Consider the following 26,231-nt stretch of genomic DNA (forward strand, 5'->3'; position numbering starts at 1 on the left):
GATGTCAGGGCAGCCCCACAACCCCACAAAAGGTACTTGAACTGCAGGTTTTCCACAGCTACTCAGCTAGCTTCAGTGACTCCACAAATACTGACTAGCTGGTTGTAGGACTTGGACAGGGTTTGACAGTAGAATACTGGCTGGCCCTCACTGCAGGAACTGCTGAGGCACCAGGTCTCCAGCATGCCAGAAAGTGTGTGCAAGTAGATCATCTTTGATCCTCCTACAAGTCATGGAGAAATCTGGTGGGCCATTCAATTAGTTTGGGGAGGGGAAAAACTGTAGTGGACAAAAGCCACAAGCCTTCAATCATGCCTAAAAAGTGATGGTTTCCTAGAAAACTGCTTCAAAAGAAGTCCGAAGACCTTTGGTGAGGAAATCATTCCAAATTACTGTTAGGACACAGAAGAAGCAGCAAATATATGGGGCTTTACACTGGGAAAACAAGCACAACTTTATGTGGAGTGAGATGTTGAGTTTCAAAGGATCAGGAAAACAATACCAAAATGGCATTAAGACATCTAACCACTTAACATTTGATGCTCAAATGCCAAGCAGGATTTCCACACGTACAGCCACACGTGCATCCACATAGGATGTCTCCTCTCATTTTTACCTGGGTATGTTAATAAAAATGAGTCCTTCTATACTTGGTAACTCCACTTCATGCTGGTCCACTTGAAGCTTTATGTCTTTGTGAAGGTTTCTGGTATGACTTATCTTTTGCAGTCCAACTTTCACGTAAACGCCTTTGTTGTGAAACCTAGGAACAGACAAGCATCCTGTAACTAAATAAGTCCCAGCATAGCACTCTTCCCCATACCAGTACTGTCCTCTAGCAGTTGCGGTCAAAGAGATTTTCAACTGAAACCCTCTCCAAATTCTTCTAGCATTACTGCAGAAACAAAGCATAACCCACAAACTCGTACTTTATATACCTTTTACTTAAGAGATGATTTGTGCTGTCAAGGCATGTGGAGATCTGTGAAGTTTTATCAGAGAAAAATAACCCCTTCTTAAAGTGTTGCCTGAATGCAGTGCCTTTCTGGAATGTAAACTTCTGGGATGGAAAACTGTATTTTAAATTGAGACCTAGAAGTCTTCATGAAACATCTTAAAATGTTTTCTCATGTAATGTTTAGGCATAGAAACTTTTGTGTGTCTTTGCTTTACTTATTGCTAATTAATTTGAAATACACTCAGTTGTAGGAACTTAAAACGCACTAAGTCACGTTAACCTGTGATGGAGATCTAACATTTCTAATTTTAGAGTGAAAAAAGATGAGGAAGATTTTATGGTATCCCTAGAAACGTCAAAATATTTTAGAATAACATAAACATTTGTTAAACACATACAGTATTTTCTTCTATAATGGAAACCTTTGGGTGCGTGGCCTTCAGGACAACCTTAAAATAAAAAGCATAAATTTCCATTATTTGACCCTACTACCACACAGGTTTCATTGGAATCCAACTCCGCAAAATCTCTCTAGTACTATGTCTAAATGCTGTAGACATTCAAGTGGAGAAGACAGCCACTTTAGTGTGTGGGTTACAGTCAACTCTTCAGAGACGGTTCAGTTTTTTTAAATTATTACATTGGGAACGACTAGTCCTACATGCAAACAGTTCTAAACAGCACTGAACCAAAGGTACCTGATGTAACGCCATGCTTAACGCCATGTAACACATGCTTAACACATGCTTCTACTCCAGAGAAGACAATAAGATGCGTCTATGCTAAGACAGGTTTTGTCTAATTCAGATACAATTGGAAAATAACAGAACATCAGTAGGAAACAATACTTTAAATGTCCCCAAGAAGTATTAATTTTTGTTGTATGAAGAAGGAAACCTGCCAGGTCTGGAAGAATATGATGCAGTGCATAACTGCAAACACAGTCCTTAATTTCATGACTTCTGAGAAATGCTTATGGACCACTGAGGTCTACAGAATCCAGCGACATTTAACACAGCACCCTGTGTCACAGAAGGAAGGGTAAATCTGTCAGAGAGTAAGTCCTATCACTCCAGCCAGTGGAAGCTGTCAGCCAGTTCCTATCAGTAGTACTAGATTGTGCGCGTGGTAGATAGAATAAACATCTCCTAAAGTAAACCCTTGGTTAGATAACATTTTGCAGACAGTAGTTTTCACCACAGCTAATTAGCAAGGCAGGAAGGAGGAAGCTGTCCCTGGAGCAGTCTCCAGCACTTTATTTGTGCTGAAGGAAACTACGGTTTGTACTAGGTGAGACCTGAATTGCTGTAAATGACGCTGATGTGGATGAGAGAGGAGGGCAGGGTGACACATGCAGGTCATCCATCCTCACTGAGCCAGTGAGCCCTTCCATTAGCTCAGTTGCAACATTTGCATCATTATGTCATCCCGAAGTTATTTGGAAGGCTCTCTGGAGTACAGATATTGAAGCAACACCCTACTGCTCTGAATTTGGGGATTTGACGTGCAGAGCTCAGGAATCACCCTTGGGTTTGTTTTTCTACAAAAGATGCACTACAAGTACTACTGACATTCACATACTACCTGATGCCCCACTGGCTACACCCATAAAGCTACACCCACCCTTCCCAAAGGACATTCAGCAAGTTGGATTGATTCTTCACTATTGCAGAATAGACAGAATTAAGAGGAGATCCTGTATAGAACCAGTTTCACAGATTATGAAGTAAACAAGTGTTTTTTAAGTGTTGCAATCCTGTAGCTATCCTTAATAGAGGTAATTGAATAAACACTCTTTACCCTTACAAACAAGTGTCCATAGACTCAGGAGACACCACAGCATCAACTCACACTGTTAGATCAATCACCTCTGGTGGCCAGAGGAGGCAAGACATCAGTGACAGCCCTCCAAGCTTTCATGAAAACAAAATAAAGCCAGTCCTCAAGAGTCATGAAGATACAATAGCAGCCGATTGCAGAAAGCCAGACTTTATTAGAGCTCACTGCTGCACACTCAGAAAGGCAGGTTTGGAGAACTTTTTTTTTCGAAGGGGATGAAGGTAAGAAATGCGTATGCCAGGCCTTTTTACATAAACTGCAATTTCTCACGAGTATTAACAGACAGCTGGACAACATCTCTGAATAGCAAACCTCTCACAACTGCGGCACACACCACAGAAACCTATCAGGCAAAACAAAATGACTGCCTTGTTACCAAGCCCTGCAATTCAACAAGGCCTCCACTGGGTGGGATGCTACCACTGCAAAAGCAAAGAGCTCTGACCAATAACTATCATCTGCTTGTGTGCTTTTATTAGTGTGATCTTACTGACTGGGAAAGAACTTTACCAGGTTCACATGCAGAGGACCCAAGACAGAAAGAAATGAGGTAGACAGTAGCTGTTGTAGCATTTTAAAGCCCATAACCAACAAATCACAAACCCAAAACTTTCAAACTCCTGTATCTTTCTAAAACAATTCTAAGCTTGCATTGAATCATGAAGAATATTCTCTTTGCCTAAATTTACATCCACAAGACTGCTGAACAGCAGTCTCCTCCCAGTTTTGGATAGCACAAACAAGATGTGCGCTCTTCTGTAATAAGCAACCCTAAAAAGTGCTCCAGGATCCCATGGAAATGTAGGTCATCAAGGCAGATGACCTGATCCTTAAGTTTTATACTGCGAAATAAACACATAGCTTGGGACTCAACAACATAAAACCCACCACTGCCACAACATACACTATTTCTATGTGCCCTGCAATGCAAGTTCAGCACTAAACTCCCTGCAAGGAAGTCACCACAGCACTGTGGGCAGCTGCTAACTGAAGGTGTGGAGTCATGAGCATGTAAACAGACTCTACAGAGTGAGGCTAGAGAGCAGTTTTCAGAATGTTTACCAGCTAAGAAGTTGATTCAGAAGAGCACTAAAACACGGCTTTCTTCTGTGTACTACCTGCAATCTCTGTTGCCATAACCTGAAACTTCCTGTTCTGCACTGAAGAGCAGCCAGTTTGTCTGCCAGCAGTTCTTGCGTACAGCATTAAGTAGCCACCCTTCTTAGTTAATTTATTGAAAATAGTAATAAAAAAACAAATGCTAATGTCGCTGGCAGGATCGTGAACTTGTATATCCTGGGAAAGGGTAAAACTAGCAATTTTATCATTATGTCTGGGAGTGAATGCAACAATTGTTTCAGCACTGTTAGGGTGCACAAGCTGTTTGCCTCCTGCAAAAGGGTACTTCAGTACTATCTCATTATTTCATGCTTCTTTTACAGATCTTGAATAACTGAAATACATAGCCCTTCAGATTAACAACAAAAAAATCATGTCTTCTTTTCCACATGCCCTTCAAGACACCCTGTTTGCAGCAGTCCGAATACGCCTGTAAAAGGCCTGCAAGAATGGTACCAACCTCTGCACTGGCAGGTGCTGCAAGCTGACTGAGGTAAAGGTTCAAGAGATGGAAAGCACATGGGACAACAGTCAAAGCATAGCCCTTAAATACAGTGGCAATAAGAAAAGAACACATATTTTGAAGTGTTGCAGCTTCACAAAGTCAGAGTAGTATATTTAAAAGGAAGAATGAATGTAACTCTTACATTATATTACAATTATATTAGTTTCACAAGTAGATCTAGAACAATTTTATATACTAGAGCAGGCACTGCTATATGCACTTTCATTGCCTGATTTTACTATCTTTGATGTTTTTAATCCTGCGGACTGAAAATTCTAACCAGTATGTCTAGCAGTAACATGTACCACAAATGATATCCTGTATAACTCCATTCTTATGAAAAAAAATATGAGCAATGCCTCTAATGATAGACAGGACACTGCAAGACAGGAGGGGTTGTACATCATTACACTCATAACTAGTCAGAGAGTACTGTTAATAGTATGTTACGGCTGCACAGCTGTAACTGGCTGTAACTCTCTCTGGCAACCGAGAGACCATGCAGAGGATATTCAATCACAAACACATGGGGAAGCAGAACCAGCTTCTACAAGGAATTACCGATCAATTACACAAAAGTGATATCTTTTGCTCATCAATCTCAGTGATTATGGGAAGCAGAAAAGGTGCTATTACTGACTGATCTATCTGCCTGTCAGAAAGGAGAAAGGTCTCTCTGCACACCTTTTTAATGACACAGTCTCACTTGAGATAGAGATCTTCTTTTTATCCCTATTATCAGCATCAGGTGCCACCATGGCAGTAAGCAAGGGTGAGAAAGTACAAAAAATCTCTCAGCAGTGTGTTTATTGCTCATGTAGCAGCACTGCTCTCCCTCCTGCTAAAGGCTTCAAATAAGAGATATTTCCACAACCTCAAAATTTCACTGAACTCAACATTGCAGTTATTGGCAAATAAGTACACTTAAGAAGTACAAATGATGATAGAGTTTCCAAACACTGCCCAGGTGCTTTCTCTTTGTAAAGGAGAAAAAAAAAAAACCAAACCCCACAAATTTTGTGTCTACCAGTTCCTGGCTAACTTAATTCCTCCCTGCGCCAGCTCTTCCTCAAGCAACATTTGTGGACACATATAGCATTTCAAGACTACCAGCCACAGTAAGCTGGAATTCATGCAATGCCACAGAGTCTGCTCTTCACCTTTGGATTCCCCAGGATTACCTGCTATTAAATTTCCCTGGTTCTTCTTCTCTAGCATGATGGAAGTCCAAGCTCAACTCTGCGTCAATGCCAAGACCACAGTAATTGTTCATCTGTACAATCTGACAAAAGAAATTGTATTATTTCCTCCTTACATTTATAAATTAAAAGGTTCCAAAGTTTTTCAACAAAAGCAAGCTTTGCACATCATCTTTCCAAGTCACTCACATCTTGACAGATCCTGGAAAACATCTTCCAGAAACATTGCACTAAAAATAAAACTGTACGAACAATTGTTGACAAATGTGGCCATTACTTCCAAAGTATCAGAAACTTCAAAGTTTAATCTTAATTACAAATTACAGGCATAATAAGCCAGAAATAAAGACAAATGCAGAAATAAAACCAATCCAACTTTTCAAAGTAATTCTATACAATAACCATACAAGTTGCTGAACACTAACACCACTATCATATTTTACTCAGCCATGGATTTATCACGACATCATTGCGAAGATGGTCTTCCTTACTTTGGAAAGTGATCAGGTTATGCCAGGTGAGTGAAGAACTTTACCTCAACTACTCAGCTGCATTTTCTCTATGTGCCAATTCCAAGTTTCTACAGATTTCAACCATTCCTGCAACTAATTTTTCGTTTACCTGACGGTTCATTACATAGCCTTTCTGTCTGGTCCATGACTGTCCCACTCTTCATCTTCAAAATACAGATTAGGCACTCAGGCCAAATCAACCCCTCCATCAAGTGAAAAGGAGTCGACACCTGAACAACTTAAATCCTCCAATTGACACATAATGGCTATGATTTTCCAGTGACTGGACTAAAAACTTAAGACAATTGCTACTATTATTACAATTTCCTACTTTCTTTTTGCCACCTCCTTGTCCAATTTCTTTGTCTTCTCTGAAGATAAACAGAATCAGGGTTCACACAAAGCCCTGAAGTCTCAATCTACAATGAACATTTTTATTTTCCGAAACAGAAATAAGTAATATGAGCCAAGGGACAGGGACTTTCACTCCCCAAAAGCAAAACAGATGCTGAAATAAAACACGTGTCACATATACAGGCACCAAATGGCAGTGAGATGACAGAAAGATTTACTCCCTGTATGTGCTAGCAACTCATAGCCTTTTTTTAAACAGTTAAAGGAAAGATTAAAGTACTTTTTTCTTTTCTAGGGGAAGGGGAGCTGTTTTTCGGTCAATGCTGCAGTTCCACCAGTGTTTTGGAACATGTCTGTCGCTCCTTCAAAGAGCTTTTCTTATTAGAGAAATAAATTTATTTCCAAGTGAAGCAAATACATATGTCATTGTCACTTGAATCTTTTCATTAATCCTCTATTAGATACTTTTTGCCAAACAGCTACAAAGTGTGTTCTGCTGCCAATCTGTCCCACCAAACCTGAAGCACTAGATCCAAACATATGCTGTGTTCTCCAAGAAATAGCTCAGTAAGGTCTAAGCTCAAGGATAGCTGAGCAATGAGAGATTAAATGACGTTAATATTTACCTTTTTTTGTGATTTTCTCTAGAACAACAGTTCCTAAGAATCAAACCCAAATGATGTTCAGCTCACCTTTGGAGGCTCAGGTTCCGCAATGCCATTCTCTGCACCTTCGGCTGGCTCTTCTGCATCCAAAAGGATAGTCCAGCGATCCATAAGAACATCGTCCGCCTCATCCACGGAAACCAAAATTGAGTAGGGGTCCTCCCCGCTGTAGCCAGCTCCCCAGCGCAAGACTCTCCCTAAGTCATTACCTGGGCAATAATGAAGAACCCCAAAATATGACTGTATTTTATAAGTTAGCTAAGAGCATCAAAAAGTGCATCAGCCCTATTATACGAATGAAATCGCATTAAGGTGCTCCAAACAAGTAATGGAAGTAGTTAGATAAAGCTGATACTTCATTTTCTCTCCAGCACTGGCCAGAACTTAGTGAAGACATCTCTACTGCAACACTGAGCTGCCTGCTATATGGATAACTGAAGGTAAACCAGGACGACTTCAGCCCTCAGAGGAACTGTGCTTGCTGTGATTCTTACCTGTTCCTAAGGGTAAGATGGCAACCGACGGCTCTGAGCACACCAGCTTGTGCCTGATCTCCTCCAGCGCCCCAAGGACCCAGCCAACAGTGCCGTCCCCTCCGCACACCAGCACTCGGAAGGAAGGAACTTTAGAGAATGTGTGAAACCTTCATTGAGAAACAAAGTGAAGGGGAAAAGAAATGTTATAGCACAACTCAGGAAAAGCAAAGCCATTTAATAAGCTATTAAAGATAACACATTATTATTGGACTTCTTTTCCCCTGCCTTTACCGTCAGTTTCAGGATCAACTTCAACAAAATTAATGGAAAAGCAGGACCTTCTAGATAAAGTTCCTTTAAAAGAGTGAAACCCACATTATTCTAAGATTCTTGGCAGCTACAGTTACATTGTTTATCACTTCCTTCTCAAAGACACAGAGATGTAACTATTCTCAATTTCAATCTGAACACCTATAACTCTAAATCCTAACAGAGATGTTGGTTAGCGATGTGGTTTTCGTTTTTCCTTTTTACTTAACTATAGGATGCATAGTAAATTTTCTTTTCCATAGAACTATTTTTTACCCTTTGTGGCTTTTCATCCTACATACTAAGATATCCTGAAAAGGTATTTTATTTCCCATTGCACAAGGAGCAATGAACAAATGGAGGCATTTTATCATAAAGCTACAGAAGGATTCCATGGGCAAAACAAAATGAACGAATTACTCAAGTTGCGGCTTGAACTTGCGTTAGAAAGAGAACAGTATTACACAGTTCAGGCAAAAAAACCTTAAGTTTGTGCAGCTTGTTTCTCTTGCTTCCTGCGTAAGCTGCATTTTTCCCCATGAAAGCTTTTGCTCTGAAGAGCTTGTCATGACATTTCTTACTTATAGCAGTGCTGAAGGACTGAGGCTACTCTAAGAAGGCTGCAAACATCACTTTCAGTTTTATGAAGCTGGTAATAAAGTAGTGTTGATTAAATCAAGTAATCGGTTCCTGCCACCATACAAGCACATTATGTTCTGTTCCTTGTATTTAGAAACGTTGCAGCTGTGATCAGGCAGGCCCTGTTAATTCTGCAATTGTGGCCAAGTTTCAAGAGTCAAGATGCAAGATTTTATTTTACTTCCCTCTTAGTTCCCATGAAACACTGAAGTAAATAAAAGCAAAACTGAGTCCTCGCTAGGGAATGTGACATTTCTCTTTCCATTCCCATTCGATTATAGAACCTTTTTATTTTTAACAATTATTAAATCTGTGTTATTCTGAAGTAAATGTGATTTTCCTAGGACTGGACTCGATTAATTGTCTTGACACAAGCATATACACCAGGAACCACTCTATTCTCTTCTCTTTAGTGAACTTCAAATTTAAATCTGTTTTCACCAGTGAGAACCAGTCAGAAGGAGTGATCCACCGTATTCAGGCACAGAACAGAAGCAATTTATATCTTCATAACAAGTGAATCTGATCCATCTATTAAAAAAAAATAACAGAATAACATAATTAAAAGAAATTTAAAAAATAATGACTTACCCAGGCAGCGGGCCACCATTGGTAAGTTCAAAGACCTGGTGTGGGTTTAGCAACTTTCTAAAATGGTACAGCAAATCCCGACCTTTCAGACCACCACTTTTTGGATTCACAAATACAAGAAGTGGGCAGCAGTTCTGTGGTATCTTGGAAGCCTGAAAGAAGACAAGAAAAAAGATTAGCCAAAACCATGACTAGGCATGAGAATTACTACTGCATCTCAAAAGTATTTCTTGATGCTTCCTTGCTGCTTAGTAAAAAAATTCCAGATTTGATAAATAAAAAGATTTAATGTCCAGACAGACAATGGTCAGGTTAGCTGCTCATTGTGTTTGTCCAGCAACTGAAGTTTCCTTAACCCACTCCAACTACAAGGTTTAGCCTAACAAAAACAAAGGCACTGTAAGTAGTCCTTCCTACACATTCCTATGCCAAAGAATAAGTGTGAGGGATAAGGTATCCTCCAGAGCCACTTCCCTTGCAAAGAGAGAACATCTCCCAAAACCAGTTGAAATATTTGTCTTAAGTCTTTGAATACATGTTAATTTACAAGGACAAAACAATTCAAAACAAGGGTGCCTGGGCAGGCACTGGCATGTCCCTCCCAATGAAAAAGGAAGCTGACAGCTTCTTTTAAAAATATGTATCCAAAATTTTAAGTCAGGAGGATTTGGTGCCAGTATCTTATGATCCTCACACCTCTGCTGAAGCTGCTGCTGAAAGGGCTCTCAAAGCACAGCCATGCTGGGGTGGAGCCTGGTATACGCCCAGAAACACTCCAAAGGAAGCCACTGCATACAGCAGAGGAGGGATTTTCTGGGGTTCCCCACAGGCTGCATCAAAAAGTACCTGCAGCCTCACCAGATGTCAAAAACTCTAGCCATAAGAACCACCCCGTCAGGAATGGTTTTCAGCCAGCCTGCCTATATATCATTCTGTGAAACAATTTGTTCTAGGAATATCAGAAAATGCCAGCCAGCACACTTTCCTTCCATCCTACCACAAGGCTCCATGGCAGGTACAAGCCAGAAAAGTCCGCAGGCATTTCAGTGAGCACATTTCAAAAGAGAATGTTTGCCACAGTCCCCAAGTTGTGGTATAATAATTTGTACTTACAAATTGGACAGCATTCAAGGAACAGCAATTTGTCATGCAGCTGACAGGAGAGATTCAGGGAACAGAACAACAGTGCTAAATATAATTTAGACAAGAATGATTCAGGGGGCGGTGAGGCAGCAGCGTGACCACAGCATGCAAACATGCAAAAAGCTACTAGCAGCTACAGCAGGGAGGAGGCAGCACCCAGAGAGCCCGTCTCCTGCTGTCCATGAGCAACCACCAGAGAGGGTGAACTAAGGTAAAGAATGGAGAAATCGGGACAAATTAATGAGCAACTCTGTGGGGAAACAAAGTGGAGTCTGACACAGAGATACCTCACTGTCTACCTGTGAGCTCATTTGGATAGTTAAAAACAAATGATTGTTTGGGGCTTCCTAGTATTTGAGAGATTTCCTCACATTCTGCTTTCCTAAGAGAGCTGGTGCTAATCCTCTGTAAGTCATACACTGACAGGTGTTGTCAAGATACCTGCAAACACAAAAATCCTCCTCTGTGTCACTGCCTGCATGAAAATCACCCTCTACCATCCAGTATGACACAGGCACAAACAGAAAACACGCTGGGAAGAGAAACACTAAGCAGGTAAGAGGGTTGGTGGAGCAGGCACACGCTTCTCTTCTTGTCCCTTTATTCCTCCTCCCTGAGATTCTACCAGAGACATTCAGTTTGAAAACACATGCCTTTTTTTAAAAAAAAATTAGCCTCACAAGGGCTATTTTGGCTGACAAAGAGCCAGAAGAGCTTCAGCATTTTGTTTTACTGGAAAGGGTTTACTGCTAGCAAACCAACTAGGTTGCCAAGACAGAGGATGAAAAGCCATCCACAAGAGGAACCACCTTCATGCTTTACTGTGACGACTGCTAGGCCAAAACGTCTCTCTTGTCTGTATTCAGGCCTTACTGGAAAAAGGGGAAGCAATTACTCAAAGCATGTCCAACACACAATATGGGTAATATATTTATTTCTCTGTAAGCACATGGAAAGGACATTTATACCCAGCAAAGGAAGTCTAAGGTAAACAATACATGCCACTGTCACAAAAAGGAAGGACTTCTTGAGTTCTAAGGTCAACAGCTCAAGGATCCACATATCCCAACAAAAAAAGTGGATTTCCTTTCCTTGAGCCATCACAGGCATTAATTAAAACAGTAAACAAAGCTCTGGCTTTTCCAGAAGTAAAGCCCTTCTCATCAGTCCATCAGTTCTTGGATCATCATCTGCCATAAGCCATTATTATCGATACTCAGAAAATCCCATAAGCAATAAAAATCAGAGCAGCTCTGAAAGGAAATGCCACATCCCATGGGGTAACAGGGCAAACCCCTCCTTTCCTGTACTCCTTACTCCAGCTTCTACACTGCCCTACCTTCCCAGCTGACCACTTCCCCCTTCTTCCTCTTGGAATCTTTTTTAGTATCTAAATTTCATCCCCATCCATTTCAACTTTTCAGACAATACAGGCTATCTGAAACCTCAGTCTTGAGGTATTGACCAATCTCTGGATATTGACCAATATCCAGAAACCTGTGGGGTTTAAAAAGGATAGTAGGAGGATAGTATGAAGAAAAAATATTTAGTTCTGCAGGTTAAAGTAAAAAAAAACTTTTTCAAAAAACAATGACAGAAAAGAAACCAGTCTGATGTTCAAGTCACATGGATACTTTACGCCAATGGACAAGAACATTTGACTACCTTTTCTTCAGGAAATCAATTTCCAAAACAATATTGCTTTCAGACATTTAGAAGTGACATGTTGAACACATGTTTTATATTATTTGCTTTTACAGGCAAGTTCTAATGCACTGGGTTTAAAACCAAGTAACTAAAATAATTTACAAGGAACTTCAGGGAATTGCAATGATTATTGAGACGTGGTAAGCTCCAAGGCATGCAAGGCACAGCTGCGTGAGCTCTTACCCAAGTAAACATATATTGTTGCAAACTTTTACTTCCAATTTCTACAAAATTGCCAGCTAAATTTCCTAACTGTCAATTGCCAACACTGTACAAAAAACCAAAAGGGGAACACCTACCTTGCATGCTACTGAGAGTCAAAGGCAGCTGTGGAGTATACATGGAGTTAACAAGATATCTGTATACAGTGTAAACTGAGCAGTCGTACTACTCAGAACTGTCTTTGTCCTAGTATCTTCTAATGTGAATCCCTAACTATACCTATTTAGGACTAAATACACATAAGTAGAATAAATATAAGTATTCTAGAAACCGCTTAGCCTTACAGTGAACTTGTTTCCCAACATTACTCTTTCTAAGTAAGAAACATTGCTAAATCCCCATAAAGAGGTCAGATTGTCAGAAAACAATTTTTTCAGCAGGTGTTAAAAATACCGTGGCAGTTCGTACAGCAGAGCAGGACTTCTGCATTTCTTTTTGAAAAGTACACACTGTTACAGTTACGGACAGCCACAGGGGTAGCACTTTCATGCTGCAGAATTTTTTTTAATCCCTTAATAAAGCCCCAGCAGGGACGCACAAACGAGTTTGTTACTGGGCAGATGGGGATGTGTGACTCACAGCCCAAGGACTCCCCTCCCCCTTTAGCCCTGGCTTCAGTGCTCTGCCTGAGGAGTGAAATCTGCAGAGGGGTTTTGTGTTGGCTGGAGTTTCAGAAGGAATTTATTGCTGGTTTCTTAGAGACAGTTGAAGGAGGCCATGTGATTTAGACACTCTTGACAGCCGCTGTGAATTGCTTTACTTGTCAGGATTAGCACAACACAGTTTCAGGCCGGGGCAAACATTTATTATCCATGCTAATCCCCTTTCTGTCAAGTGTACCTTGCAGTCACATCTGATGATGAAGCAGAACAAAGTATTCTACCCCATGAGCCTGCCAGCATGACAACCAGGGTGGTGAGCACCTTCCAGGGTGATGGGCTGCCTCCAGGAACTACAGAAATCTCTAAGCAGCAAGTAAAAGTCAGCATTTGCAAACAGGCTGTCTGGCGTGTCTCCCATGTACAAGGACTCACAATGCCCCAAGCCCAAATGTCCTTCTGCCTGGCCAGAAAGGAGTCATTACACATGAGAGGAATGCTGTACAAGGTGTCTCAACACAACTGGTGCAGCAGCTGTGTCCACACAGCAGGAACTCCAGCAGCTTCTTTACCTTTTGGGCAAATTGCAACAGTGGAAGAAGGGTGGAAAGTAACATTTCATGATGATTGGCAATGAGGGTCATTAAACCATCATGCTTTTAAGTCGGATACATCTGTGTACAGAATTAGTGGGATGAAGAACATGGAAAGTTTCACGCATTTGGGAAACTCACACATCTTTTTCTAGCATTGTTAAGGAACCTAAATACGGGACATCAGAGGCACCTCACTGGTAAGTGGTGTTAGCGATAAAGCCACAGAAACTTGTCACCTTTGCACTGACGCTCAATCACTGCTGATTTCTTCGTTTGCCAGTACTGCAGAGAGAGTTCTAGTAAACCAGATTTCACAGATTCAGCCCTACAATGTCTTTCACCTTAACATGCTATCCAAGAATTGGTATCAAATTGCCCCAGCATGTCCTTACACACAGCAGCTGAACAGCTGTGCAAGAGATTGTATTTTGTTCACACTCAGATGGAGAGAGTCCTTGAATTTATTTGAACGCTGTAAAATTAAAATGTGTCTGATTAAATTTTTAAATACCTGAGATCATGAAACTGCAGAAGAGATCAACACACTTGATCACACTAATTGCATGACTTCCTAACATGCAGTCAGGGCAAATTGTTTCTGCATTTAGACTTTCCAGTAATGACAATAAGAGGATGAATTGCTTCAGGCAGACCTGACCATGCCAGGGTAGAACTAGGCCTCCTCCTTAGAAGGTGCATCAGATAAAGAGTAAGCGATTCTCACCTTGGGAAAAGGAAGGACCAGCAAAACACAGTAGATGCTAGACAACAATTTATTTCTGTGTTTTTCTCAAATTTTAGAAGAGTTGTTTTGTTTTGTTTGCTGGTTTAAGCTGTGATTTAGAAAAATCATTCATTAACCAAAACATTGCGGGATTTGTTTTATCACCCATTCTTCTTCTGAGACTACAAATTACCTCTCCATTCCTACTTTCTTTGTATTTCACCCACAAGAGGAATGTCAAATACAGCATAAGTTTACCATTGTGCTCAGTTCCTGTATAAGTATTTCCTGGTACCATATTTAAATGGTCACATAGATGAAGTATAAACAAAGGCTAATAATTGCATCATAGGATAAAAGGATAATCTAGGCTGGAAAGTACCTCAGGAGGTCATCAAGTCCAATTCCTAACCAAAGTAGGGTCAACAATCACTCATTAGTTTACCCTGGGTAATTAGTGAACAGCGTAAGCTGGGTGGCCAAAGTACATACGAACAACACTTGAAATATATTTAGATTAACTCTTTGCTCGTTTCAAGGAGATGACCAAATACAGACAATGCATGTTAAAATGGAAATTAAATACATGTGTACAGGCACAGCCACTCCTTCTTACATATTAGAAATTCATTCCTAGCAGTCCCCTGAACTGGAGTTTATAAAATACATGTTGCATCAGATAACAGATAGCATTATCTGTATTTTTCTGGCATCAAGAAATCACTTCAAACACACGTATTGTCAAAAAAACAGACACACGTAATCAACAGAGTTGAGTACGGTCACTTTACACACCGTGCACCATATGTAGGCTCATAACGCATTTCCTAAAGACCACCAAAAGCAAGCATCCAAAAGCAGTCCCATCTTCATGCTGCCTTCTGTTTGTGGTAACAGAAGCTCTGAAACTTAGTTTGGATGAGAGGGGACCTTGGTTTCTAGGGATCTCAAAACATAATGCCTACGCATGCATACGAACAAGGCTCTCACTTTTTCTGGAGGAGGAACAGTTTTCAATCTTGCCAGTTTCACATGAGTACTGCCACTAGTATCTGCTCATATGAAAAACAGTTTTATCTTCAGAAAACTTTGACAAGTACAGGACTCTTGAAAAAGCAGTCATGTAAGTATGCTATGGCTATAGAACTCGAGACCCTCCCACCTAAAATTGTTTCATAGTTCCCCACTAATTATGCATATTCAAGTTTTCAACCTTCTGTGAAGCCCTAAGAAGTTAAACCAAGACCCTTCCTTCAATTGTCATAATGCAACTCCAGAAAGACTAACTGTGTAATACATAACAGCTCAGCAGAAAGTAACTACGGTTACAGTCTTTTGGACAGAACCTACATCACCCTGGTTAAAAATCACTTTGCTTAGTGAACCATTTCCCTCTTTGCATCCCAGATCTGTTTCGTTAACATGAAACCTATTATTAAACCAACCAATTCACAGGAAAGTGATTTATAATCATAAAAATTAATAAATCAGAATCAAGCCTGAATTTGTGAAAGTACTCTAACACTAAGTCTTTCAAAAGATGGCTTTCCTTTGAAATCCACAATACAGCATTTAAACAAGGTCAAACTCCCTCTGCTACAGAACAGGAGAAATGAAGACACTGTAAAGATGAAGATTAGCAGTAGTATTTTACCTAATGTTTAGCAAGAAAACGCATTGTTGTAAGCATTTTAAGATATGCTAGCTAAAACTAAAACCAACATAACTTTTTGAAGAAATAAAGAGGGGGAAAAATTTTTGGTTTTCTCCCCATTACAATTGTATAATCATGCAGCTGTATAGTTGTACAGTTATTCCTGAAAACTCAGCTGTAACAGGACAAGTGACTTAACTCACAGAAGTATATAACACACATTGAAGTACAGACTCTCAAAGTGTTATTTTTTCATTACACTCTTACAAAAAATCACTGTACGGCTCCTCTGAGTACAATGTATTTTCATTTACTTCCAGTAACTTTCAGTTACTTCCAGTAACTTCAGTTACTTTGTTGTTTTTCTTTTAAAGACATATTTTAAATTCAAGCTCATCTCTTACCATAACATCAGGAATCACCACGGCATTCAAAGGCTTGTCATTGACTGTTGTATCTTTAACTAGCATATATATTCTCTCAGCTTCAGAAAAGCATGAAATTTCTAGTACAACAGCACCTGTAAAGATGCATCAGAACACTTTTTTATGTTTTCTATTATTAGGATATCAACTTCATCATATCACAGCAAAAGTTGACCCAGTTTACTCACAACATCATTCAGTGAAATTTACTCTCCAAAGCGGTTCCTGGTTATCAGTGAATTGGGTTATTTGGTTTTTTAAGCGTTCCTTCATACTCCCAAACACACCCCAGATTTTTGTTAAAGCAAAGCAGTTTGAGGACAAGAAGAACTGCAGCACAAAACTGATGCATGTTTAAAGATTTCCTTTGGGCTTCGGAAGTATGGCCCACTTCCATTGCCTTTATCATGGCAGGCTGTTCTCATCATGGAAAACAGGCTGTTCTCATCATGGAAAACAGGCTGTTCTCATCATGGAAAAATGACAAAGGTATCAGATTTCATTTTGTATCTCATTATTAAAAATCCAGCAGTTCCACTCATTAGCACTATCTCAGTAAGAACTATTACAAGCAAAGATTTGGTTCGAGAATCAATTCCAAATCTTTATGTTGGTTTAGGTTCTGCAAGGGGATGCTGGGGAAGAAGGGAAGACAAAAGGGAAAAATAAATTAAAATACTGACACGTTAAGTAAGTTACTAGTGAGGAAGAAAAGAGCACAGGACAAGATCGAAGTGCATAACGGACAGCGGCGGTAACACAACTTGGCTGCCACCAAAAGTGAGAGTCAGGAAGTTACAAGAAATGTAAAAATTCTCAGAGAAAAAAACACAAAGAACAATAAAAACCGCATGCAAGCAGTAACATCTAAAATCAGATGCAAGTAAATGGTTAAATGAAGCTGTGACATGAGAAAAATAACACAAAAACAACTACTCTCCACTGACAAATAAGAAAAGGAGAGGGCACATGTGAAAGCTTTGTGGTTTCTTTACGAAAAGTCAGTATTAACTAGCCACGTGGAGACAACAAATACACAAAGGAAGCATGCATCAGTCTTGAAAACTGCACTATAGAGAGATTCATTTAACTGTCATGTGAAAGCTAAGCCTGCCAAAGGACATGAAATATCTTGGATATCAACACCTAAACCTACAAAAGATAAATTCCACACTGTTAAGTTTTATCCAATGCAGACCTCCACCCAACTGCTGCACTAAAGCTGCACAGAGCCACTGCTGCTCCAGCTTAGAAGCCTCAAGGCTTCTCCAACCTTGCTGAAATAAAATTAATTCCACGAAGCAAAGCAAGAGCTCAAAGGATGAATACAGAGATGAGTGTGCTGATTTTCTTCAGATTTCTAGCCACTAAACCCCCACTTAATACTGTGCTAGGAAATAGCACTGGGAAAGAATCCCATAATTTCAAAAGCAGTACCACATTTTAGTGGTTTAGAAGTCAAAACAGAGAGCGTGCACTTGAAGGTTTTTAACAGTTCAATGGTGTTAAGACTATTCAATTGCAGTGCAACTCAAAACTCATTTTTATGCTGAAATATTACCACTTTCTGCTACATGAGGCATGAAGCCAACGTTTTAATTTTTTTTTAATAAGGTAACACTAATCCACTGCTCTTCATAAACACAACACAGTACATTTTATCTGAAGGGCTTTTTACTTATACAATAAGACTAACATACTCTGAGCTTAGAGTCTCTAGTATTAGACCACAGTTTTGAAAATAGACATTGTTAACATGATAAAAAATCTTAATGCTTACCTTGTGCTTGATAAACATGACTCACAGACACTACATTTGCTGCAAAGAGTAAAAATATAAACACATAAAACCTTGGGTACATTTAGAGTAAATATTTAAAATATTTGTTAAAGTTACATAAATACATAAAAAATAAATATTAAAAGTTATACAAATACAGGGAGAATCTCCAGCTAACACTTTCCCTCTCCTAAGTTTACTTTGCAAGTTAGAAAAGCTGAGCAGATTTTCACAAAAGGTGACTGTGAATTCTTTCTGGCATTTAAAGTTTAATTTGTCTTGAAGGTACATAAAAGATTGAGGGAAAAAAGTTTAGTTTCCTGAAACAAAAAGCATGACGCATTCCTGACACTGTTTATAGAACATGCTAGTTGAAAGAGTATGATGAAAAATCAATTACGCTTCTTTGAAAAATAAATTCTTTATGCTGAGTGCTTGTCTGTGTGTGCATACACTGCTCATACTTCTTTGTGAGGAGGCACATGAACAACATGGAGGGTGGCCCACACAAAAAATGTCAGAGGTTAATAAAGGTGAGGAGCATTCACGCACAGGGAATTAAACTGCACTGCCAGAATTTGAATAGTGTAAAGTATAAATGGTTCAGTTCTAAAAAGGGATGCTTTTTCACTAAAGGAATAGTGGTCACAATTAACTCAAGTAATGTGATAATAATTCTGTGAATAATGAACTGTCACATCTCTCATGCAACAATGAATGTGTTAAAATGAATAAAAAAGCCTCCTATGAGAGTACAAGGTAGACTGATTTTTCAAATAAGGTCAGAAAACACTGAGAAGAAAAATAATAGAAAGAAGCAATAGATGCTACTATTTTTTATTCTGTACAGGTGAATATATCTCAAAATATGCTTACTTACTTTTGATAGTTAATTCATCCTTGAGAATATTTGTATATTCTTCAGGGGAAAGCTGAGGTGGAAGGCCACCAACAAATAAATTTACTCGTACAATCGATTTATTGTTTTCCACAATGTAAAATCTTGTTTGATTCATCTGACGTATTGAAGTCTACCAAAATAAATAAAAGTAAATGATGTGACATTTGGCCAAAAGGTATCATGAAACAAGATCCCAAATAGTTCTAAAATTATCAATGAAGTCTTCTACATCTAGAGAATATTATGCACAGAAACAAACTTCAGAGCAAGAACTTGGCTTCTCTATAGATGAGCCAGCTGGGAGAGTAACCAAGCACTTTTTCTGTAAGAAAGGGAACCCTATTTGCTATAAAAGAGCATCATGTTTCTTTTTCAGATTTACCTTTCTTATGTCCTTGAGTCTGTTAAGAATCAGTTCCTGATTGTCCAGGACCATGCGTTGAACTAGAGACAGCAAGAACGTTAATCAAGTGTCAAAGCACTACAAGTTATTACCAGGCTCAATTAAACAAAAACAATACAAAAAATGTTAGAGAAAATCCACAACTCTGTGTACAACTAACATTAATGTAACAGTTCATGCAGATCCGAACACTATTCAACAGAAAAAATATGTAGCTGCTTTGAACAGTCTCAATTTTATTAAGAGTCCTAAGCACAACCCTCCTTTAAAAAAAGGGAGAAACGGCTTGAACACACTCAAAAGACCAGTAGTACTTTGGTAACAAGCTGTTTGACAGAAGACTTGAAAACTAAATTTCCTGACAACCACAGTAATAACCAGCTTCTGTATTTTATTAAAATATTAAAACAATCATAACGGCTTTAAAACAGAGCACCAGAAACCAACCAAGTAAAGACACTCATGAGGCAAGAATAACCTTATAAGCCAACTTACTGATAATGCTCACAAAGAAAGCAATGTATCAGTCCACTAGTTGAACTACAGAGATATGTACTTGGGTGTGGCCAGGACATCATCAGACTACTTGAGTGGCTTTATTTATCTCTTCATGCAGTCTTAGAAATAATGAAGTGCAAAGGGAAATGAACTTGGAGAACACCAGTTCAGCTCCTGCAGGATCACAACCTCTTGAACAATGCTAGAACTGTGTATTTCTGTACTTCACAACGCACACATGTACTCCTTGGACTATCTTAGGACTTAAATTTGCTTTTGTTTGGGGGCAAGTGTCAGGGAGAAAGAGGAGAGAAGGCAGGGAGACAAACAAACTTCACAATTAATCTTTACTAAACAACTGCATTTAAGAAAATTACATCAGTTAAAGACAGCTCTCCAAAACAGGGCTCTTTGCTAAATTATCAATACCCACCAGAAACCACTAACAAACCCTTACGTGATGATGAAGAAAGAGAAGGAGACCATATTCCCACAGGACACACATGATCTAAAAGAATCAACATCACTTCTGATCAAGTATTTCAACATGACGGTGAGGTTTAATTTGTGAAGGTATTTACTGTAAAAATTTAACTGTGACTGTGTTAAATGGGAGAAAAAAATCCTAGATTAGTTACAGATGTGCCTTTGGCCAACACTCTTTCACCTACCTTGCTTGCTCCCCATAAGAACTTCCACCAATTTGAAATTCTGGAGGGATTCCATCTGCCAAAAGATGTAACATGGAAATGTTGTTTCTGAATGAAATATAATTTTGTTAATGTTTACATCAGAGTTATGCTATGCACTGCACACACAGAGCATGGAAAATTAAACAATTTAAGATCAACCACAATGTTCCTTCTCTAACCCACTCCTTCCAAGCTGGCAATAATCTTCATTTTACATATTCAGCCTTCCACACATGGCAACAAGCTCCCATTTCCTAAATTCTTCCTGGCATTCTCCTAGCCCCAGGGCAGAGAAGCACCTGTAAAGCACATTTAACTGAACCTCCTTTCAGTGACTTGATGGGATTCACCCCAGGGTACCGAAAGAGCTGGCTAATGTCATCACAGGATGTCTCTCCATTATTTTTTCAACAGTCTTGGGAGTCTGGAGAAATCCCAGTTGATTGGAAGCTAGAAAATGTCCCAATTTTCAAGAAAGATAAAGAGGATGACCCTGGTATATACAGGCCTGTCAGTCTCATTGCCATGCCTGGCAATGTTATGGCGAAGGTTATTCTGGAGCTACTGAAAAACACATGAGAGACAATGCAGTCATTGGTCACAGCCAGCATGGGTACATGAGGGGAAAGTCCTGCTTCAGTGCCTTGATTTTGTTTTACGACAAAGTCACTCATCCAGCTGACCCAGGGAAGCCAGTAGATGTGGTGGCTGTGGATTTTAGTAGAGCTTTCAATACTTCATCTAACAGTATCCTTCTGGATAACCTGTCCAGCACAAACTTAGATAAGTCTGTATTATGCTGGCTGAGCAATTGGCTGATGGGTTGGGCTCAAAGGGTTATAGTAAATGGGGCTACAACAGGCTGATGGCCAGTGGGGTTCCCCAGGGCTTGATTTTAGGACCAGTGCCCTTTAATGTTTTTATAAATAATCTGGTTGCAAGAATCAAATGCTCATTAACAAATTTTGCTAATGACAGCAAACTAGGGGGAGCTGTGGGTTTTCTTGAGGGTAGAGTTGCCTTACAGAGAGATCAGGATAGACTAGAGAGATGAGCAATCACTAATCTTGTGAAATTTAACAAGAGCAAGTACCAGATTCTCCACATGGTATGGAGTAATTTTGATTATATGTACAAACTAGGGAATGAGAAGTTGGAAGACTGCCCCATGGAAAGCGATCTGGGGATCTGGGTTGATGGCAACCTGAATATGAGTGTGCCCTAGCATCCAAAAGGGGCAACAGTGTCCTGGGGTGCATCAAGCAGACTACACCTAGCCAGCTAGCTTCCTCAAGCGGTGCAGCGGAGAGGGTGCTGATCTCCTCTCTCTGGTGAGCAGTGATAGGGTAAGGGAAATGGAATGAAGCTCCATCAGAGGAACTTCAGGTTGGACATTAGGAGAAATTTCTTCACTGAGAGGGTGGTCAGTCACTGGAACGGACTCTCCAGGGAACTGGTCACAGCATGAAGTCTGTCAGAGGGGTGTCTGAACAGTGTTCTTAGTCATATGGTTTAGTTTCAGGTAGTCCTGCAAGGAGCAGGGAGTTTGACTCATGATCTTTATGGGTCCCTTCCAACTTTAGATATTGTATGATTTCCTTTGCAAAGCAAAGAAGTAGGAGACAAGCATGATCAGCCTAACAGTGATTACCAGTTTCCCAACAAGGTAAGAACAGCAGTGTAGTTACATACAAGTGCATTTTAAATATCTCAAGACATGAAAAACCAGAAAAAATACACTGCACACCAAGCATCATTGTGCTTATATAAGTAACTCTGTTTGACCCAGAAAGAATGATACAGAACTTCCAGTACAGAGCAACCAGGTCTACCATCAAGACTGCAGATAGTTTTGAGGATCTTATCAGCTGCAAGACATCATCTACCAAGCACTAACAAGATTCACATTAATCACCAATGGACTGATAATTTTTCTAAGGAGAAAAACATACACAACCCACTTCAGGGTCATTCAGGTGGTATACAGACATACTTAATGACCTTTTGTTTACCTGTCTTCCAAGTAATGGAAGCACTTCTTTGATCACAGTCTGTGTAGTGCTATCCTTATTTATTCGGAGAGAAATGTATGCCATTCCTACCCTAGAAAGAAAAGAAATACTTATTTTAGGAAAATAATTTGACCTATCCTGTGTGTGTCTTTTTGATCTAAGTGTCAAATTCTCTGTGGAGGTAGGCAGATATTTGTCTTAGCTGAAGAAAGCTGTTCACTGAGGCTCAGAGCAGATGCAGTATTAGCCCCCGTCAGACAAGCAAAGATTTTTATTTCTCATACAATCATAGCACTGCAAACTAGTTTTTTTTCCATACAAGGAATTACCTGACCTGCAAGTCTTTTGTAAAATTTGGCAATGGAATTTTTCAAATAAACAAATGCCTAAATTTTATCCCACTGCTCTTCAGAAATGAACAGGTCACTGGCCAGTTTTGTTTCCATTGCTAAATATGCTTAAAATGAATAAATATATCAGTGGTAAATGGAACAGATTTTTTTTCTTTATTTTTTTTTTCCCGTATTCTCACATCAGAAGTTACACAAAATTCTTTTTACTTAACATTTCATGCAAAAAAACATGAAACTCTCAGATGACATGTGTATGTAATCATTTCTTTAAAGATGCAGTTAACGTAAAGTTGCATCTCCTTGTCCAAATACACAATAACAGAACTGCACAAGTTGCACAGTATGTTCCGTGCATGTAATGAAACCCACGACCCCATTTCCAGGCATGGAAATGAATAATATGTATATTACTCATCCAGAAAAATAAACAGAAAAATCCTGAAGTACAGAAGAAAAAACTACATTCTCCATTATACTTGCATGACTTCAGTGACTGAAACACAGTGAACTTGGCTACACAGGACTAATGTAGCCAAACAGGATAACCTTGTGATAAAGGAGGAAAACACTCACTTCAGCCAGGCAGGATAAATCCTGATCACTTCCTCGTCCTTTGGTTTGGCTCTGATGATCCAAGCTTCAGGAATGGATTCTCGGAATACTGAGCCCAAGTTGCTGTCCTCTGCAGCATCATTCCTGTTGATAACATCATCAGACAGCAGCGCCTGCTGTGTAAAGGTCTGAAGCTCATACTCCTGCTGGTCATCATTTATGTAATATGCCCTCAAAGCAGCTTCCTGCAACACAGAAAGATAAACTAACATTTTCTTGAAAGTACACAGTTAATACCTGTACAGCCACAGGCACGTGTAAATACCTTACTTACGAAATGAACCTTTAACCCATGTTTTAAGCACAGAGCAGTGGATAAACAGCAACAGCAAAAACCAAAACAAGAGTGAAGTTTCAGAAGCAAATGTTAGTGGAAAATACAAAAAGAAAACAAAATATTAATGGATTTGACCTCAGCCCACAGTATTTTTGTCAAGCGATAGTAATTTTAACTCCATAGATCAAGCACAAAGATTCAGCACCAACAAAGCGACACAGACAGCATGCAAAATTTACTCTACAAGGAAAAAAGAGTTCACAGAGTCAGAAGAGTCACAGCACTGCAAATGAGTTTCTTTCCATACAAAGAATTACCTGCAAGTATTTTGTAAGATTTGGCAATTTAATTTTTAAAATAAGCAAATGTTTAAATTTCATCCCATTATATTTGATTGTGCCCAACTCTGCATATTCAATCTCCTTGCACTCAGGGGATGATGAAAACTGACGAATTTCTGAGCCACAAGACTGCTCTGAACTCACACATCTGCGAAGAGCAAAGGTAAAGGCTGTCCTTGGAACATACAAGCAGTCTCAGGAAGTTTACATCCATTACTGGCCCATGCCTGCACTACCTCTAACACAGATGCTGCAGTGAATACAGCCTAGTAAGTGACTTATGAGAACTGGCATTAATCTGCCCTGGTATTACAAGCAGCAGCCTGATAAAATGTGCTTAAAAGGCAAGTAGCACTCCTAAATGAAGGTCTTTTCAGCACTGTACATGATTTTCCTTGAAGAAACTAAAACCAAAGTTTAAAACACCTGTTGATTTTGAGCGTACTATCAAGATAAAAATCCTAATGAGCTCCAGGTTTAAACTGTGATAATTCTCATCTAATAAATTCTCCAGACTCCTTGGCCAAGTCCTCTTTGAGCAAGTCTGCACCATGCTCAATTCTACTGTGCACCACACCACACCTGTTCTAGGCTTCGTTTCTGCACAGTATGGGGTGTCTCCCCAGTCCAGTAAATTAAGATCTGTACAGGACATTTCATTTAGTACTGAGTTATGCTTCTTCCCCAGATGAAGCATGGGGAAAGCCATGGCCACTATGTGATCAATAATTCGTTACTTTTACAGCCAAGGAGTGGAGGTAACTATGGCATGCTTCAGTGTTCACAGCTGATTACTTCAAGTGCAATAGCAGTGGCTGTAGAGGATAAATGTCAAACCGCTAAATACTACAGATGAGGACCATCTAAAGAACTGATTGTTTAGCACTGCTAACATCAGTAAAAACATGTATCTTACCACAACTTCTTCATTTTTTGCAATCCTTGGAACTGAAATTAGTCGAAATTGATTGCGTTTCACTGCATCATTCCCATCAAATATCTTTAATATCTGTTTACCTGAATGAAAACAATTATTGTATTTCAATAATATGGTCCTCAAATCAAAAAGCTACCTGAATAGGAAGCATACAATGGAAATATCAAAAATCTGCTTTTAATGCCCTGAACTGTTTCTTCGTCACAAGTTTTAAGCCTGAATCTTTTCACTTTTGTTTTGTTACTGTTCATTTAAAACAAGGGTACAGTCTTGGAAGAAAGCACTATGAGTAGTTCAAGTAATTGTATTTTTATCTTGGGTTTTGATTAACTGTTTCTATATAATTATAGTGCTTATGTTACCACTTCTCACCATTAAAGACTGCATTTACTGTTGGTGTGTTCAACAACATGAAAACCAAGATCTATTGCCACCACCTTCAGAAAAGCTCCCAGAGCACTGCCAGTTCTAAGAGCATCCTTTCAAAGAAAGTCCTTAAAGTCCCTGGTTAACTGCACAGACAACAGGAGACTTCATAATCCTTGAAGAAAAATTGTGCTACCTTAATACTCATTACCTTTATCCCTCTTTATTTTGAGATGCAACAGCTACACTTTGGACTTCTTTTTCAATTTAGACTTGTCCACTTATTAAGGCCTTTCTTCCTTAATGATTCCAAAGGGCACAGCACAATGTGTGCACAGGGACATTCTTGATATGAATATCTGAAGATATAATTGCACTGCAAAGCAGTCACCACTGCAGCCTCCAATCCCACTCCAAACTCAGCCTCTCCTGGGACAAAAATGCCTATGTGGGGCACTTCTGCAGCAGTAGTACCCCTTAAAGAAGAGTTAAAATGAGTGGGATCACTCCAGCAGCAATCACTCCTAACACAGGATTTGGGCAGTAATTCAGTATAAAGCTTTGCTCTTCTTTTGCATTTATGAAATTACCATAAATTGCATAGAAGCAAAAAAATCTTTTATGTTGAGGCTTTAAAGACAGAGCACGGCTGGAGGTGGTCCATCCCACATGCATCCATGTACAAAAGCCTGTTAGCCAGCAATACGAGGAAAGCTCTCACAGCCTTCCCTGAAAATGGGCACCTCTCTGAAGTGCCTGTATGCAGCTTGGGGCATAGCCACGAGAAACTGTGTGCCATGCATGGCTGCATGACCTCGCTGGG

General features: G+C 39.5%; 1 protein-coding gene across 2 annotated transcripts in view; it reads right to left on the reverse strand.

Moving 5' to 3' along the window:
* The window catches only part of DGKQ (diacylglycerol kinase theta), a 93,959-nt gene that overhangs the window by 11,512 nt on the left and 56,216 nt on the right, over window positions 1-26,231 (reverse strand). For both annotated transcript variants that reach the window (XM_054054584.1, XM_054054585.1), the window contains 13 exons: window positions 25,022-25,122; window positions 23,449-23,672; window positions 22,523-22,613; window positions 20,490-20,544; window positions 19,300-19,361; window positions 18,897-19,047; window positions 18,017-18,055; window positions 16,216-16,331; window positions 9,167-9,318; window positions 7,646-7,794; window positions 7,179-7,360; window positions 5,603-5,703; window positions 617-763 (listed from right to left, as the gene is read on the reverse strand). In XM_054054584.1, coding sequence (XP_053910559.1) covers window positions 617-763; window positions 5,603-5,703; window positions 7,179-7,360; window positions 7,646-7,794; window positions 9,167-9,318; window positions 16,216-16,331; window positions 18,017-18,055; window positions 18,897-19,047; window positions 19,300-19,361; window positions 20,490-20,544; window positions 22,523-22,613; window positions 23,449-23,672; window positions 25,022-25,122 — 1,570 coding nt within the window. The remainder of the gene's footprint in view (window positions 1-616; window positions 764-5,602; window positions 5,704-7,178; window positions 7,361-7,645; window positions 7,795-9,166; window positions 9,319-16,215; window positions 16,332-18,016; window positions 18,056-18,896; window positions 19,048-19,299; window positions 19,362-20,489; window positions 20,545-22,522; window positions 22,614-23,448; window positions 23,673-25,021; window positions 25,123-26,231) is intronic.

This window comes from Cuculus canorus, chromosome Z (genome assembly GCF_017976375.1).
Source record: "Cuculus canorus isolate bCucCan1 chromosome Z, bCucCan1.pri, whole genome shotgun sequence".
Taxonomy (NCBI): domain Eukaryota; kingdom Metazoa; phylum Chordata; class Aves; order Cuculiformes; family Cuculidae; genus Cuculus; species Cuculus canorus.